We start from the raw sequence: 16,706 nt of genomic DNA on the forward strand, positions 1-16,706 counted from the left end.
TTATACATATTGTTAGAAATTTGAATATCTTTATGACTTTCACCATTATACATCATATTAAATATCGTGCAATAAGTCTATAAAAGATTGAAAGTATTAATTAGATATTCGGTGTGAATTAAGTACAAATAAATTATTTTTAATATAAATGAAGTAATGACTTTAAATAAAGCAAATTTCATTTGTTTAAATGTGTGGAAACTAAGGAAAAGTTTTTTCTTTGGAAGAAACTAATATAAAATATATTGCACTTTAAGGAAAGTAAACCTCTCAAAATAATATTATTGAGATGATTTTAAATTATTTTTTATAAAATGTTATAGGATTATATCTTTTGCCCAGACATACTTATTAAATGTTTAAAAGTAAGTCTTGACGGTTTGTCTCATTATTCATGAAATGCTTACTCATACAATTATTGCTACAGGAAATTTTTATTAATCATAAAAGCTCTATTTTTTAATATCATAAGCCCTTATTTTATTTAAACACAGTAAATGTCTAGATAATATTTTTGAATTCAAAATTTTTTATTCATTTTTAATGTATAAATGATATTTTTAACAGTCATAGTGTATGATCATTAAAGCTGGATATAGAAATGAAACAAGCCATCTTAGGATGAGTCAGTTTCTGCAATGGATTCTTTATATCAATGATTTCATCCAACAACCGATCAATAATCTCTACTTATAATACAGACTCAAATTCAAATATCAAGTTAACTCCCACTCTAAACCATCTATAGAAAGATGAAATTTTTAGCATATGTTTGTATGAAATAAAATGAATATGACGCTTGATACCTTTCTAAAAAAATGATGCGAGAAAAGGTTTTCTATGACTTCTAAAATATCTATATTTTTAATTCAATAGGTAATAAATAATCTAATTTAATATTTACAAGATATCCACTGTAATCAGGTCCAAAAGCTTATTTTTAAACCATTAATAATAGAGATACACATGCAAATAGAAAAGGCAAAAATGAAGTAAATAATTATATTTTATGGAGTTTGAATCACTAAATGTTCTGAAGAATTGTGAAACTTTGAATTTTTATACAAGCGTTTAATGGTATGAATATTAATTAGTAAAATATTCTTGAAACTTTAATATTCACTAGAATAAAAAAATAATTATTTTCTTTTGCATTAAATGTTGTTTCGAATCATAAAAATCTTAATATCTTTTATAAATGTGTGTAAGTTTAGATGTTTCTTTTACCATCTCTAGAAAAATTAAACCCAATATCGCTTGGAGTTTTTAAAAATGTTGGTTGCTTTAAAATAACGAAATGGTTCATTGCTCTAAAATAATGGTATTCAAATCTTCATAAGTTAGAATTTTTTGCAGAAGATTGAAAGGCTCCTTATTTAAATGTTTGAGTGTCAAAAATATTTTACTGAATATGATTTAAAGGATCTAAGAGATGTACACAATGTGGACTTGGCAAACTTTTCAGAAGTACATTTATTAACAAAATTTAAAAAAAAATACTATTCACTCCATTGGAATACTTCTGAAAGTAACACTAAAAACTTGATTTTTTGTTGAATCATAGAAATTTTTATAGAAGAATTCTTTGAGATATCGTATAAATTATAAGAAGTACTCTGTGGTGCGCATAAGATAACATTGCTGAACGATTATCTTTTCCGTTGTCATATTTAAAAATATGTATCTAATTTCATCTAAAAAGATTTTATTAATTGAAGTTTAATCACTTTCGTTTCAAATTAAAGTTCAAATTTCACAGAAAATTCGGGGAATGCATATTATAATGAACATAATGGTGGAAAACTTCAATTACAATATTCGTTTATATAAGCAGTATAAAAATTTGAAATTAAATTTTTTTCACTGACAAAACCATTAAGATTCAGTTATATAAAATGATTAATTGAAAATTTTATCAACCGTTAATTCTGTTGGTTCAATAGAATTCCATTTCATAAAGACATTTTTTTATATGAAATGAGTTTCGTTTTCTGTATTTCCCGTCGATTCTGAAATTAAAAATTTATATTTTTTTATATAATTGATATCTTTTTATTTGATAAATTTGGTCATAGAATTAATCTCTTCACGTAAATCATATATCTTAATGAATATATCTCACTTTCTGGCAAATAAAAACTTGTATGTAAGATAATACAAAAATCTAATGTTATTAAAATATCGAAAGTTCTATTTATAAAACACTAGATCCCATTAAATTTATAGAGCCATCAATTTTAGTAGTAGATAATTAATCTAGTTCATTAAAATTTAAGAATTCGAGAGATAATTACCCCAGCTTGTTAAAATTTCAGTGTTTCAGAATTAAAGTTTTCCTAAGAATGTTAAGAGCTATATTGCTTGCGAAATTTGAATATAGCGAATTCAAATAGTATGGTAGATTTAAAAGACTATTAGTTGAAATAAAATGGAAAAAATGTGGCACGGTCGAAGCTTCAAACGACTTTTATTTGGTGATTTACATGAATTATTTAGATGAATATATACATGAAATACATGAACCAATATATAGAACAGAGTCAAAATAATATACTGATTTATTGATATGCAAATTTATAAAGGCAGATTTATTGATAGATAAATTTATAAGAGCATTTGTAAATTTACAACGGCACTTTTATCGAAGAGATCAAAAAATGGAGCAAAAAAATATCAAATGTGAGGAAATTGCGCTCTTTTAACATTTGCATAGCTGTTGAGATCAAGATTTGGGATCAATAAACGATACTTGTGTCTTATTTCGATGGCCATTTTTTTAATCCATTTTATATATGTTTTCATAAAATGTAAGATATTTTCGAATTTTTCTCTTCTCAATACGAATTTTGACGACACGCATATCAAATTTAATGCGATTTTCATAGATTAATTATTAATTGTAATACAATTTAACTTTTTCCCTGGTTTTATTTCGAATTCTTCTTTACCTTCCCAAAAGCATATTTTCAATCCTAGTATCAGGTTATGAATGACGGTATTCATATGCCGACGTTTTATAACAATATCTTCTTTTGCTTTACGAATAAGTTTCTGACTATTGGCTGTTATACGTCATTAATTTTTGTATCACTTATTATTCTCAGAAATTATGCGAACGGGACATCTTAAAAAAATCAGCTCATCAAATGAATTTACAACAAAGATTTTAGGCTATTCGATTTTATTTGATTTTATGCGCTTCTGCCGATTATGAGGTTTAGGTTGCGTAGCAATTTCTTTTTCTAAATGTTCTTAAGGAATTTTATGGGATTGTATTTTGCTTAACAATAAAATGATTCGATAATGCGCAGAAATGTATTGATGCTGTCAGTAATGTGGTGTGTCAGTTTATTGATGTGTCAGTAATGCTCTTCATAATGTCAGTTCATATACAGTGTGATGAAATTATTGCTCTAAAACCAATTTTCACTACTTTATTTAAATATTTTTCTTTCCACTTTATCATCAGCTAAGACAATAGTGGCATGGTGGTAAGGTTTTAGTTCGTGAGTCATAGGGCTTCGGGTTCGACACCCGATTCCACTGAAGAACTGTCGTGTAAGGGGGTCTGTTGCACGTTAAATCCGTCAGGTCAGCCTCTGGTGTGGTGTGGTGTGGTGTGGAGAGGGGGGTGCTAGTTCAGGTGTCGTCCCCGTGATCTGACCGCGGTTCAAAATTAAGAGGCCCGTCCCTAAATAGCCATAGAGTTGCTTTACAACGGGACGTTGATATAACTAAAACTAAAGTAAAAATTATCATTAACTAATAAGTCAAAATATGCGTGCGTAATTTTACTTTCTAGAATAAAAAATACACAAAGAGAAGTTATTGGAATCTACAAAATATTGAAACTCGACATTTTGAAGAATCTCCATGTTTCGGAACTTTTCAAATCCAAAAAACAGATTTTGTCCGTCTGTCTGCCTGTGAACACGATTACTCAAAAACGGTTTGAGCTAGTAAAATTTGGCATATAGTCTTTACATGAAATTTGCAAATTTCTATCAAATTCCCATTCAGAAAACGCCTGTCTGTTTGAATATAAGTTAGAACGATAACTGTAAAAAGAAGTGAGGTAGATGGATAAAATTTGATTCATAGAATTAATATCCTAAGTGCAGATATATATCAATTTGAGAGCCAAATCCGAGGGTACTAACTGTCCTCGATCTGCACTTTCAAAAGCATGTGTATGCTATATGTTTAAAAAATGGGATGATTTACATATGGTATGGGATTTTCAGATTACAATTGTAGTTTCTAAGGCAAATTTTGATTTAAATATGATGGTAAAAAGGCATCTTAAATATATGGATTCATTATTTCTAATACTTTTATATTAACCTTATCATAGCAATTTATCGCCAAAAATCATACGATAATGGGATCCTTTAGCGATAGTTTTTAGCCAGTAATACGTGGCTAAAAATGCACAAATATATTTATTACAAAACAATAAGAAACTTCGTTGAGGCAATTCTCGTTGGTTTTATTAAACAAAATAATTGTTACCACATAATGATCTTTTTTGTTTTTGTCGTGTGACTATTTTAAGCCAAGTTTTTTGCACAGCAGCTTCTGAGGGAAAAGACCCCTGAGCAACCGAGGGCAGAAGTCTGATTTCAAGCTCATGAAGAAGAAACACGCACACACTCACTTGCACAACTCCTTTTCACAGGGGGGCTCATTCCGCACCTCACAGATAAAACAAAGGGTAGAGAACAACCATGCCCGAACCAGGAATCAAACCCGGACACCCAAATCACGGAGAAGACACGCTACCCCTAGGGCAGGACCCCGGAGTATAATGATATACAAGATGACATACTTACATCTAAATAAATTCCCTGCAAAGGATATTTTTGTCCGGGTGGCCTGTCACTTAAAATGTATCTGTAAAATTCAACGTTGTTTTTGTACCATTTAATGGAGTAAAGCGTGTCTCCTTCGAGGTCAAATGTGCAGTTCAGTGTGATCGGTTGTCCGCTCATGATGGACGGGGGAACTTGTAATTCTAACATTTTCAGAGCAATAACACCTGAAAAAAATAACAATGTTATGTTAAACATACGCTTTCGTAAATAAAATTAGGCAAACAATTTTAAAACATCCAATGAAATCGTGAAATGTATAACAAAATTAATATTTAACTATAAAAGAAAATATAAACAATTAATTACAGTACACACCGGAGTATCTGGCCTAATGTGGCTTGAAGAGCAGGTCGGATAACAAAAATGTGAGGAGGATAGTGAGGAGTTCTATGAACTCATTATTTTGCCCACCAATACCAGAACACAAAGTTTTTATACCAAAACTCACTGTTATAATACGTATTTTCTCCCTTCTTATTGAGTAGTAAGCCTTCCGTTTATGTCAAGCTACATAGAATGTGAACATGGCCGAGGCCCGGTGAGTTATAGAAGCTGTTGCCTTCAAAATGCCGATTTAAAAGAGAAGGCTCTGTACCGATAATTTATATATGTTTATATACTTCACTGCATGTTTCAAGAAATAAGCTAAAGGATTCACTGCATGTTTCAAGAGAAAAATAAGCTAAAGGATTCACATTTTAACATAAATTCTGCAATGTAACTTAAATGCAGGAAACATAAACAGAACATTAATATAAATCGTAGCCTAATTCTTAAATTGGCCTAAACTGATTTTATTTTTCACTGATAAATGATACACATATATGAAAAGGTAACCCTCAGATAAGAGTCAAAACGTACAGTTTTTAGTTTACTTTTTTATACTATTACTTTCGAAGCTTTTCACAAAAGCTAACTTTTAGAGATGGAGATCTTTTATTAGTCAAAAAAATGCTTTAAATGATCTAAAGAATTATATTTAATGACGCTCATGTTCATGAATAAATTAATGAATAATTTATTTCTTCAATTAAATAAAGAATTAATAAATAATACCGAAAAAAATTGCGAATTATGCATTTTTTACACACTTTTGCATATTATATTTTGTGAATATCAATCATATTTAGCAAAATATTCCTTATGATCAATTTAAACAAAAAATATTCCGCATTTCTGACCTGACTAAAACTGACCGGGTTATAATGGCTTTAATCACACTACTTTAGTCAACCAATGGCGGCCTTGTGCAAATGAGGTTCGCTGATTCACGGATCTTTATTGTACTAATTATTGAAAGATTTTAAAACCGGCTAAAATAGGAATACTGAAAGCTTCATATTTGGTTGGGTATAACAATAAAAGTGTATGATTTTTTATATTAAAATTTGTGGGTTTCAGAAATATTTTACTACACATTACTAAAAAAAAAACTAAGAACTACAAAAATAAAATTTAGCAACTTAAAATACAATTTCTCATTCCATTTAAAATATCTTTTTTTCATCTGGAAGAATAAGACTTACGCAGATTTATTACTTCGCTACTGGGTCACAATAAGAGTGAGCATTCTAATAATTATATATTTTAATGCAGTGAAATAAAATTCGGCAAGGTATAAAACATTCTACGTCATAAATTGGTTAGCCATAAATTTTTCTTTAATGCATTTATTTATTTATAAATAAATTATTATTGAATGTTCGAATAATTCTAGTGTTGCGAGCCAAACCCAAGAACGAAGGACTCAGATTAGAAAGGACGTAAGAGAATTTGTTACTTAAAGCGACCCAGAGTGACTAGGTAGTAACTGAGGTAGAAATCTAATTTAGTACTATATATATATGGGGGAAAGTTGACTTTTTGGATTATTGTCAGGAAAAAAAAACTGGTCCACATTTGTATTTCTAATGTCTAAAATCCAAAAAACAACTACGCAATCTATTTAACAGTTTTCGAATAATGCTGGTTAAAAGCAATGTTAAATTGTAACCCATAATTTACTTTTTGAAATTAAAATTCAATTTTTCAGCTACGTTTAGCTTTATTCACTGAGCCATTGGTGGGCTTCATAAAGCACATATTATTAAAAAAAAATATGCTGAGTTTTAGCTACTTTATTTATAAATATTTATAACAAAAATGATTAAGTTTTAAATCAGTTTTTATTTTTAAGTTTTAATTATTACAAGTTCGTAAATAAAATCGTAGCATAAATTTATTTATAAATAAAAATAGAAATAAATTTATGAAATTTTATACTCATATTAAACAAAGCAATTCTTCAGGATGTATGAAGAATAAAAACATTTCTTCACGCTTGCAATATTACTCACATCAATGCAACTAGAAATTCTTCAAGTTAATAAGAAAATGGGATTAGAAATATTTAAAAAGAATTTTTAATAATTGATATTAAAAGAAAACTTTTGGACGTACTTCTAGCATGCAGAAAATGTTTCTTTATTCAATGTTGATAAAAACGCTTCTCTGTTCGAATAGAAAGTTTCTACTAAGTCTAATAGAAACGGAAATAGTACAACTATTAAATTAACGTGTCTGGAACAAAAGCTACTCAATTGGGATTTACCAAAATTCCATTTCTTAAGAGGATCAGTGTCGTTCTACAGTCGTTACAATCCCTTAAGAAAGGAAGACAATTCTTCTTTTAAGTGAGAAAGCTTGATTTCATTTTTTTATATTTAAATAATTTTCTTCAGTCAAGTATTAAAGTAGAGACGATTATTTTATCAATTTAAGCAGGTTTTGTTATATTTCTTTATAGTGAAATCAAATTTTCCATTTTTGTTAAAGCTCGTTTTTCTATACTTTTATATTTTTAAAGGCTGGAATTAATCCATTTAATAATGGCAAAATCGTATTTTCAAATATTTTCATTAATCGTCACTTTCAGAAATACAGTGTAATAAAAATTTTGTAAATATGTATTTTTGCGTTTCTTTTAATAGTTGTATGTCGAAATGGATAAATTTGAAAATTTTCAAAACATAAATATAAAATTTCCAGTTTAAATGTGTAAATTGCATTATGACATACTACATATGACATTTTTATAATTTCTGCAAGAGATACTTTTTCACAAAAAAGCATATATTGTTTTTACAAATATAATATACATATAATTCATGCACAATTTAAAATCCTTTTAACATCATAAAAAATGTTTCGAATTTGTAATGTTATTTACCAGTTAAAATAGTTCCTTCGTAAGGAAGGCATTTTTGCATATAATTTTAATGAATACTGAACGGATGCCGGATCAGTGACCCAGGAAAAATTTGGTGATTTCCGTGATCAAAAGGAAGATTCCGGAATTTCAGGAATTTCTGCGATCGGTCCGTTAAGACGCGAGTATCATCGCTCTTTCTAGAACCTTCTTTGCCCTGCCACGGAAACTATAAAAATACACACCTAGAGATAAAGCTATAATCAGTCATTTGAGTTGATCTCAAGCTAAAAGTCAGTCCAATACTGATCAATATTGAGTTATATGGCGAGTTTTGAAATCGAGTACTGAGACAGCATTGAGCCGTATGCCGAACAACCTGTCAATGTTGAGTCGAACATTGCGTTAATAGTGAGTTGGCAATCTCGTTCTGCTCAAGTGAGTAGACATAGCAGACATTTGAAGGACGGGAATAATGGTATGATGTCTTTCTTGCGAAGATTCTCTGAGCTTTTTGTGCTGTTGCACTTGTTTACGATCGATTTGCTGTTTGTTGTAAGTGCCGCTCTTTTGTACAATTTTGTTGTCTTTGTTTTCATGCTTTCGTGTTAAACAAATATTGTCCTTTGTTATTGAGTCTGTTGGACTGTTTCACCACGCCCCTATTATACTGGAAATATTTTGAATTCGCAGATAATCAGATCCTTTGGATTCAAAATTTTCCGTAAAAATACTTTGAGAAATTAATAAATAAAAATAGGATTCAAAAACTAGAGTATTATAATAAAGTTTTAATGGCTGTTATGCACTAAGACTGTATTAATTTACCAGTCTTAAAATTTCTATTCTATTTTGTTTATAGGTCAAAGACTGGTGAATTAAATGTAAAATATTAATTTTTCAGAATCTTTATTAATTAATGAATAAACTGGGAGTAAAATTTAAATAATATTTCCTTATTGTTTAAATAAAAATCTCATTATTGCCCAAAGAAAGTTTAAAAACGAATTAAAATGAATCATAAAGGAATTCCCAATTAACATATATATATATATATATATATATATATATATATATATATATATATATATATATATATATATATATATATATATATATATATATATATATGTATATATATATGTTAAAAAATGTTTCTATATTTTAATATTACAGTAATGAGTCAACATTGATTTAGTAAAATAAGATTTATGTCAGGTTCGCAAACATAACATAACAGTTCTAAAGGAAAAATAATCAATGCTTTTTAATCTTTTTTTATCGAATTCTTTTCTACAGGATATATTAACGAAGTTATTGCTGCTTCAAATTTTGGAACGCTTTTTGGAAAACATTAACCTATATTTTTATATGCTTTATATCTTGTATTATCAGTTCAAAAATGAAAAGCAATTACATAGTCTTTGTATAATTTAAGCTAAATTCAAATAGAGCAAAACATAAACGCATGCTTTTGGTTTGTGAATCCCCGATTTAAAGTTGTCTTTCTTTAAACTAGCCCCCTTCCGTGACCAGATGGTCTGCGGAGCACATTGTTTGTTAACAGCTTTTGTCTATTCTATACCATGTTATCATTAGGAAGGAAAATGTTTAATTTATTGAGTAATTAACTTTAGTGATAAAATAGAACATTTTCTTATTCTTTGTGTAATCTACATACTTATTGAACAGATTGCTTCAATTTCATTTCAGCAATAGGAGAAAACATGATTAAATATTTATCGAAATATAGGAAACGATTTAGATTTCATTTATAATAATGAAATTATTGAGATGAACTAAACAGAAAATATTAAATATTATCTATTTCGCATCAACTAATTAGAATAAGTAAAAAGGTTATTTTTTTAACTTAAAAAAATGTGTAAAAATCATTTTTATCATAGAAATATTTTCTGATGATGCAAAAACATTTAAATGTCTCTTAAATTTTAATTAATTAAAATTCTATAAAATGTCAAAAATGTCGCTTGATGGATGCACACTCTCAGTCTCAAAATATATATTTGTCAAATTTAATAACTCTAGAGCAGTTTATCCTCTACAGTGGCAATAGATATGTTACCGTTAAAGTATGAAATCCGTTATTTTATAGAATAACTAGTTAGTCTATGAAATAACTGATCGTGTCCGTTAAAGTGTAAAACTCTCTTGTATTTCATGGTTTAACAAGTTATTTCATAGAATAACGATCTGCAGCCCGTTAAAGTGTAAAATAATCTATATCATATATCTGGCAAGACAAATACATTTACCTTCCACCCCAACTGCATTTATGTTTTTGTTTGTTTGTTTTAGAAATAAAGAAAATGTTTTTGTTTTATAAATAATGTTCTTTGTCATTCCAAGTGTGATTTTAGTAATCCTTGTTGTAAGAAATTATTTTATGGTATGTTTCCATAAATATAGTTTATAGATAAATTGCTTCTTTTTCATTTTAATTGTCTATCATTAGTTTAATTTCATTTTAGATAAATTGTTTATTTTACACTTCAATTGTCTCTCATTAGTTAATTTATAGAATACCTAGTTATTTCATACAATAACTAGTTAAAGTGTCAAATTAATAACATATTACACACTTTAACGGACGCGATCAGTTATTTCATGGAATAACTAGGTATTCTATGAAATAACTGCATTATATACTTTAACGGTAACAGATACACAGAAATGCCTACATTGTCCTTTATTTAAGATGTATTGATATGAAATATTAAATGCCCAGAAGGATTCAAATTAAAAAAACGATTATATCAGGGTGTTTTGTCAAAGTTTATAGATTTTAAAATAAAGTAAACAGCAAATGTAACAACCCAAATAGTTTTACTTAATTTCTTTGTATAAATAATATTTTATTATGATGAGAAACTTTGCGTACATTTGAATTTAAAATATTTATTCTAAACAACAATATTCAAAATAAAAGATGCCATTCAAATTCAAATTTCTTTTCTTCAACTTAAGAAATATCAATTCTAACCTTTATACAAAACATTTTCCTGTATATTTCTGTATTTTTATATTTCCAAAAAAATAGATAACTATTAAATGGAGTTCTCATGTTTAGAATTGATAAAAAAAAGTCTGTTGTTTTGAGTCGGCGATAATAAAAACCGAATGGCATTTTCTTAAATTCGTAATTTTCAGCTCTTCCAAGATTTCTTTCTGCGAAAAAAAAAACCCCCACTATACTATTCAAATAGCTCTAAGCGTTTCTGAAATTTCTGAAAAACGCTTCCGTTATTTATCAAAGGGGAGTGGGAATAAGACGTCGTACAATGCATTTCGACACCATCTTGGCAAGCAGTACGAGCCCACGTATTTTAGATTCTCCTTTGTGAATTCGGCTTTCGAATGTCGGGATTAATCTTTCTCTCACTAGATAGCGCTGTCGTCAGCGAAAAAACTCAAAAGAGGAAAAAACAATAATAAAAAATGGCTTGCTAGTGGTGCAACTAAAACACATTGTTCCATAAAGCAAGGCTAGGGAAAAAACAAACAAAAATTTTAAAGATTTTGACACGCGTATGTACATGCAGCTTTATATATATATATATATATATATATACACTGTAGCTCCGACATCGTGGCTTATATTTCCCTGAGAAAAAAAAAGTACAAAAAGGGAAGAATAAAAAAAAAATAAGAATAAAAAATGTCCAACAACTGGAAAATAAAGGAGCGGGAATGTGTAAGAGTAAATGACGGTTTGCGTTTTACGCTGTTCTCATGATTTTTGCCATTTTATTGTCTATTTCACCCTTTTTCGCTCGCCCTTTTAAGGAAACAGTATTGTTGAGGAACTCGATCCTCAAAGAGCCCTATCGATCATGCAGTGATAACGAGAGGACATTTTCTGGTAAGGTCTTTTTTAGTAACAGCGGTCGTTTTTGTAAAATGAAAAATAAAGAATTTTAAAAGAAAAGAAAAGAATGCTACTACCCCTTCTATCCAGAAGGTAATATTTCACACCACAAAAGAGAGCTCGAAAAATGCTTTCCGTGTAAAATAACAGCTATTCAAAAAGTCTTTTTTAGTGTATTAATCCAAATCTGTGAAATACTACTTGTTTTTACAATGAAACAAATTCCAAAACTATAGCAGTTTAGAAGATAATTTTTAATTTTAATGATCGTTGGGTAACAATTAGTAAGAATCTATTGATAGATTCGTATTATTTACTTATAAATAAATATAAATAAAATGTTACAATAGCTGATGTAAGTATATAAAAATAAGACGATAACATTTACTAATTTTTAGCATGGTCACGTGTCTACATCATTCTAGAGAACTAGCATTGCATTACTTTAATTCGTTATAATGATTAAACATTTATAAATACAATAGAATTCAAAAGTACAATATCGTAGTTAGACTTGATGAGGCCGTAAGCTGCTTAAAATACGGGGTCATTTGAAAATCCATTTACACAGTGCATATAGCATGTAAGATACATGTTTTCTGGGGCGGTTCTTTTGAGGCCCTAAGAAAGAAATCCTAAATTATAACTTTTGTGGTTTATATATAAGCTTGAAACTGTCTATGTATCAAACTTGAAAAAAATTAGATTAAAAAGAAAATTTTGATGCATAAAAATTTCAATCTACAGAAACACATATTAAAGTTTTTTTAACACTGTTTTTACTGAAAACTATTACAGTAATTAATTAAAAAAAACCCTTTAAAAATTCAAATATTTAACAGAATTTTTTAAAATACAAATAAAAAGGTGCAAAAATAAATATGATTATTCTAAATTGATTCTAAAGTTCACAATGAAATTTTATGCGTCTTTTATTAATTTGAATTCCACTTTTCACTTTATTTCCATTTTGGGGACGGTGTTCTGAGAAATCTAAAATTACACAAAACAAATTAAAAATCTTTTTAAGAGTTAGGAAAAGGAATCGTAAAATATAATCTAGGAATATCACATGACTCACGCATAAGTGCTTATTGATTTTTCCGCAAACAATATCTAATCTTCTGCGGAATTCTGTTGAAATAAAATTGAATGAAATCCTTTTCTTTCTTTTTTTATTTATATTTCATTTCTTGAATAAAATTAGCAAAACAAACGAGGCATATGAATGTAATAGTTATAAATTATTTTTGATCTAAACATATTCAGTTATAAAAAAAAAATCTATTCTTTAGATGGTAAAACTGTGAACCAACTTTTCTTTATTGACTTGAGTTTTTTCGTCATGATCAAGTCATGTCACGTGATAATTCAGAAATTATCGCGCTTATAAACTTGTGAAAGTATCGATAGACAGACAATTAATCCTTCGACGGATTTGGATCAAATTCAATATGGATCAACATTTTAGATGCTATACCTGAGAACCAAATTTTGCATATCCATTTTGTAACGTTTTGCAATTATCACGCTCAATTGTAATTAGTCCACGTTACTTCTTCTGATTAAATTTTGTCTAAAATTTGATAGAAATCATAAAATTCTGTATAAAGCTTATATATCGAATTCATTCGTTTAGCTCAAAATGTTTTTGAGTCATCATGCTCACGTACAGACAGACATAATTTCTAAAATGTGGTTTTCAATCTCAGAGAAGTCTGAAACATGGAGATTTGTCAAAATTTGATGGTGGAATTTTCTGATGACTATAGTAGTTTTTCTTTGGTATAACTTCATATATAAATAAGTTAAACTCCAATTCTTTCCTCTTTAAAGGATTGATTAATATGTTGTCCTTTTTTTACAATAAAGACGTTTTCAGTAACCACTGTTAAGATTTTTCTTATTATTTAGAAAACAGGGAAATGAATTTTTCTCATTTTTATTTTCTTGCATACGAAATATACCGATAGAAAGTATTATAATCCTTATAACATCCAACCAAGGTATTTTAACGAATGTCTTCGATTAGACTCTCCTGCTTCCGAAAAATACTTTTTAAAAATGTCTGTCTGTGAGCATCATAACTCAAAAATACTTTGAGCTAGACGAGCTTTATCACGAAATGGGTAAATTTCTATCAAATTTTGAGCAAAATTCATGAAGAGGTAATATATCTGCCCAAAATCCAATTACAAGAGGCACGGTAGTTATAAAACGCAAATAACTATATACTTGAAATTTTATGCACGGATTTAACATCTATTGTGTGGTATTTACTTTAGAGTTCGAACAAAATCCATTAAGGTATGGATCTTCTATCTGTCTGTCTGTTACCATGTATATAAATGTGATAACTCAAAAAAGCAATGTTTTGCTAAATGACATCTATTTGTACAGATTAAAGATTTGCACAGATACAAATTTTAAAGCATATTTGCCCAAGTGATGACTTTCACATTTCATAAACATCTGTTTTGAATTTGTGTAAACTCATAAAGGTAACAATTTGGATTAATGAAAATTTGGTATGATTTTTTTTAATAAAATTGTAGCTCTGGGTTAAATTTTAGCTTCTGTCGATCGAAACAAAGCATCTAAATGCATAACTGGTTCTACAGAAAGAAATACAATGCTCTCATGTACAGGACTCTGAAACTGAAAATTTGATTATTGAGGATGGACCGAATAAATTTCATGGACCTAGAACACTACATTGCTTTAGGTCTATAAGTTTATTCGGGTAGAATGGGAAGGGGGTGACATCTTTTTCTGAAAATGTATGACAAGATTTTGGAGAGACAATTCCCACCAGTTAAATTCATATTTGCTTCATTTAAATAACCTAATTTGGTAAAACACAGTGAAAATGATTTTTAAACAGTGAAAACAATTTTAAAACAGAAGCAAAACGAATTATCTAACAAAACTTGAATAACTGAGTGATATTTTACAACAAAAAATTAATTATTCGATATCTCTGCATATTCATTTTATGATTGACTGCTATTTTTCACCTAAAAATAATTTAAATTCAAATATAATATTTTTTGCATCACATAATTAAGATATATATGTTTGTAAAAAATTTTTATTATCTAAAAATATAGATTTGAATTTCGATATAATAAAAGTGTTTCCGCATGTTAAATATTTTTTTCAAAATAAAGTTAAATAAAATATATTTTAGGAAATTCATTCGCTATATTTATTCATTCAAAATTCACTTTGCTAAATATTATTGATGATAGATTTGCTATTTTTTCGAAAGTAAGATTTACTAAAAATCTATTCCTATAAAGTTAATGAAACTAAGAAATTTTATTGTTAGAAACTTTAGCAGTGGTATTGTATGCATTTTTCAGATATTATGAATTAATTCAGTAAAATATCCTTGACACACAAATGTAACAAGAACAGAAATAAAAAATAAGCAAACTTCTGCGTTTTTGCGACTGAAACTGACCGAGTAAGAAAGCTTTGGATTTCATAATTTTAGATTAATCTATGCTCAACTCGAGAAATTGCTGTTTGTTAGATTCGTGGATTTTTCTGGAAACAATTGCCAAAATGGTGTAAAATTGCTTTTAATAGTGATATGGGAAATTCCGTAAATCGGCCAGTTTATCAATGTTTTACTAAATAAATTAATTGTGCGTTAAAATTCTTTTATCAAATATGACAGATAGGAAGGAGAACTGGGTATAGGAATTTTTTTAGCAGTATATTTACTGACTCGAATGATATAAAATATAACTCTTCACATTATTTAAGACATTTTTTTTTATTGGAAATGTACATCTGACTGTAAATATTTTGAAATTATCTAGAGCGCCATGATTATAGAATGTACCATGCATTTAAATATACCAGTTTTTTAAAATAAATATTCAAATATGCAAACCATTATAAGAACATCCAGTATACTCCAAAATGTATGAATGCAAGCAATTATTCAAAACTTGAAAGCAAGCTGTAAATAAAAACCTCTAATGAGATAAAATTTCTCAAAAGAACCACTAATAATATTGACAAAACGTGGTTGTTGGCTGCAATGAAATGCTATAATAATGAGCCGAAGTTTGGACATGACTGGGTTTTTATTTAAAAAGCAGGAAACGAATTGACCTAGAATAAAACAGAAAATAATAAGGGAGTCTCATAAATATCACATGAAATGCGATTATGTGTCTGAGAAGAACATAAAAAATGTCGATAAGTTAAGTACCCTTTAATAAATTCCTACTACCATCCTTTATTGCACGCCATCTTTCCCTAGGTCCCATTTCTTTCCGGTCTTTCAGCCCTGTAAACAATGTTTCTTTTACGATGTTTGCTTTCCTTGGCAACATCACCCCAAAGCCATTTTAAAGGTTTTTTAATTGGATATTTATAAATGTCGGATAATAAAAAAGGGGTTATGCTTGGGTTTTCCAAGAGCCTTGACAACTTTCAATTTGAGTCGATCACCCTTTTCACTTAGTAGAAGATTTACGCAAGGTCAGTTCAAAAAGATTTGGATAAGGATAAGCAGGGCTTTGTTAGTATATTATAGATATATATTTATAACTTGTTTAAAAATTACAAATTGTTCCGTATTTTCGAGGAGTATCTTGTAAAAATTTTATAAGTGATCTTCTCTAATGTATACAAAATACAAAAATTGAAAAGTTTTATGTCGGCAACAACTTCCGAGATTTCGAAAAATTTTCAAAGAATCTCTATGTTTTAGTATTCTTACATTAAAAAATCGTTC

General features: G+C 28.4%; 1 protein-coding gene across 1 annotated transcript in view; it reads right to left on the reverse strand.

The window, feature by feature from the left end:
• The window catches only part of LOC129961609 (synaptogenesis protein syg-2-like), a 251,873-nt gene that overhangs the window by 92,828 nt on the left and 142,339 nt on the right, over positions 1 to 16,706 (reverse strand). Inside the window, exon 2 of the mRNA XM_056075114.1 lies at positions 4,833 to 5,038. Coding sequence (XP_055931089.1) covers positions 4,833 to 5,038 — 206 coding nt within the window. The remainder of the gene's footprint in view (positions 1 to 4,832; positions 5,039 to 16,706) is intronic.

Source organism: Argiope bruennichi, chromosome 2 (assembly GCF_947563725.1).
Source record: "Argiope bruennichi chromosome 2, qqArgBrue1.1, whole genome shotgun sequence".
NCBI classification, from domain to species: domain Eukaryota; kingdom Metazoa; phylum Arthropoda; class Arachnida; order Araneae; family Araneidae; genus Argiope; species Argiope bruennichi.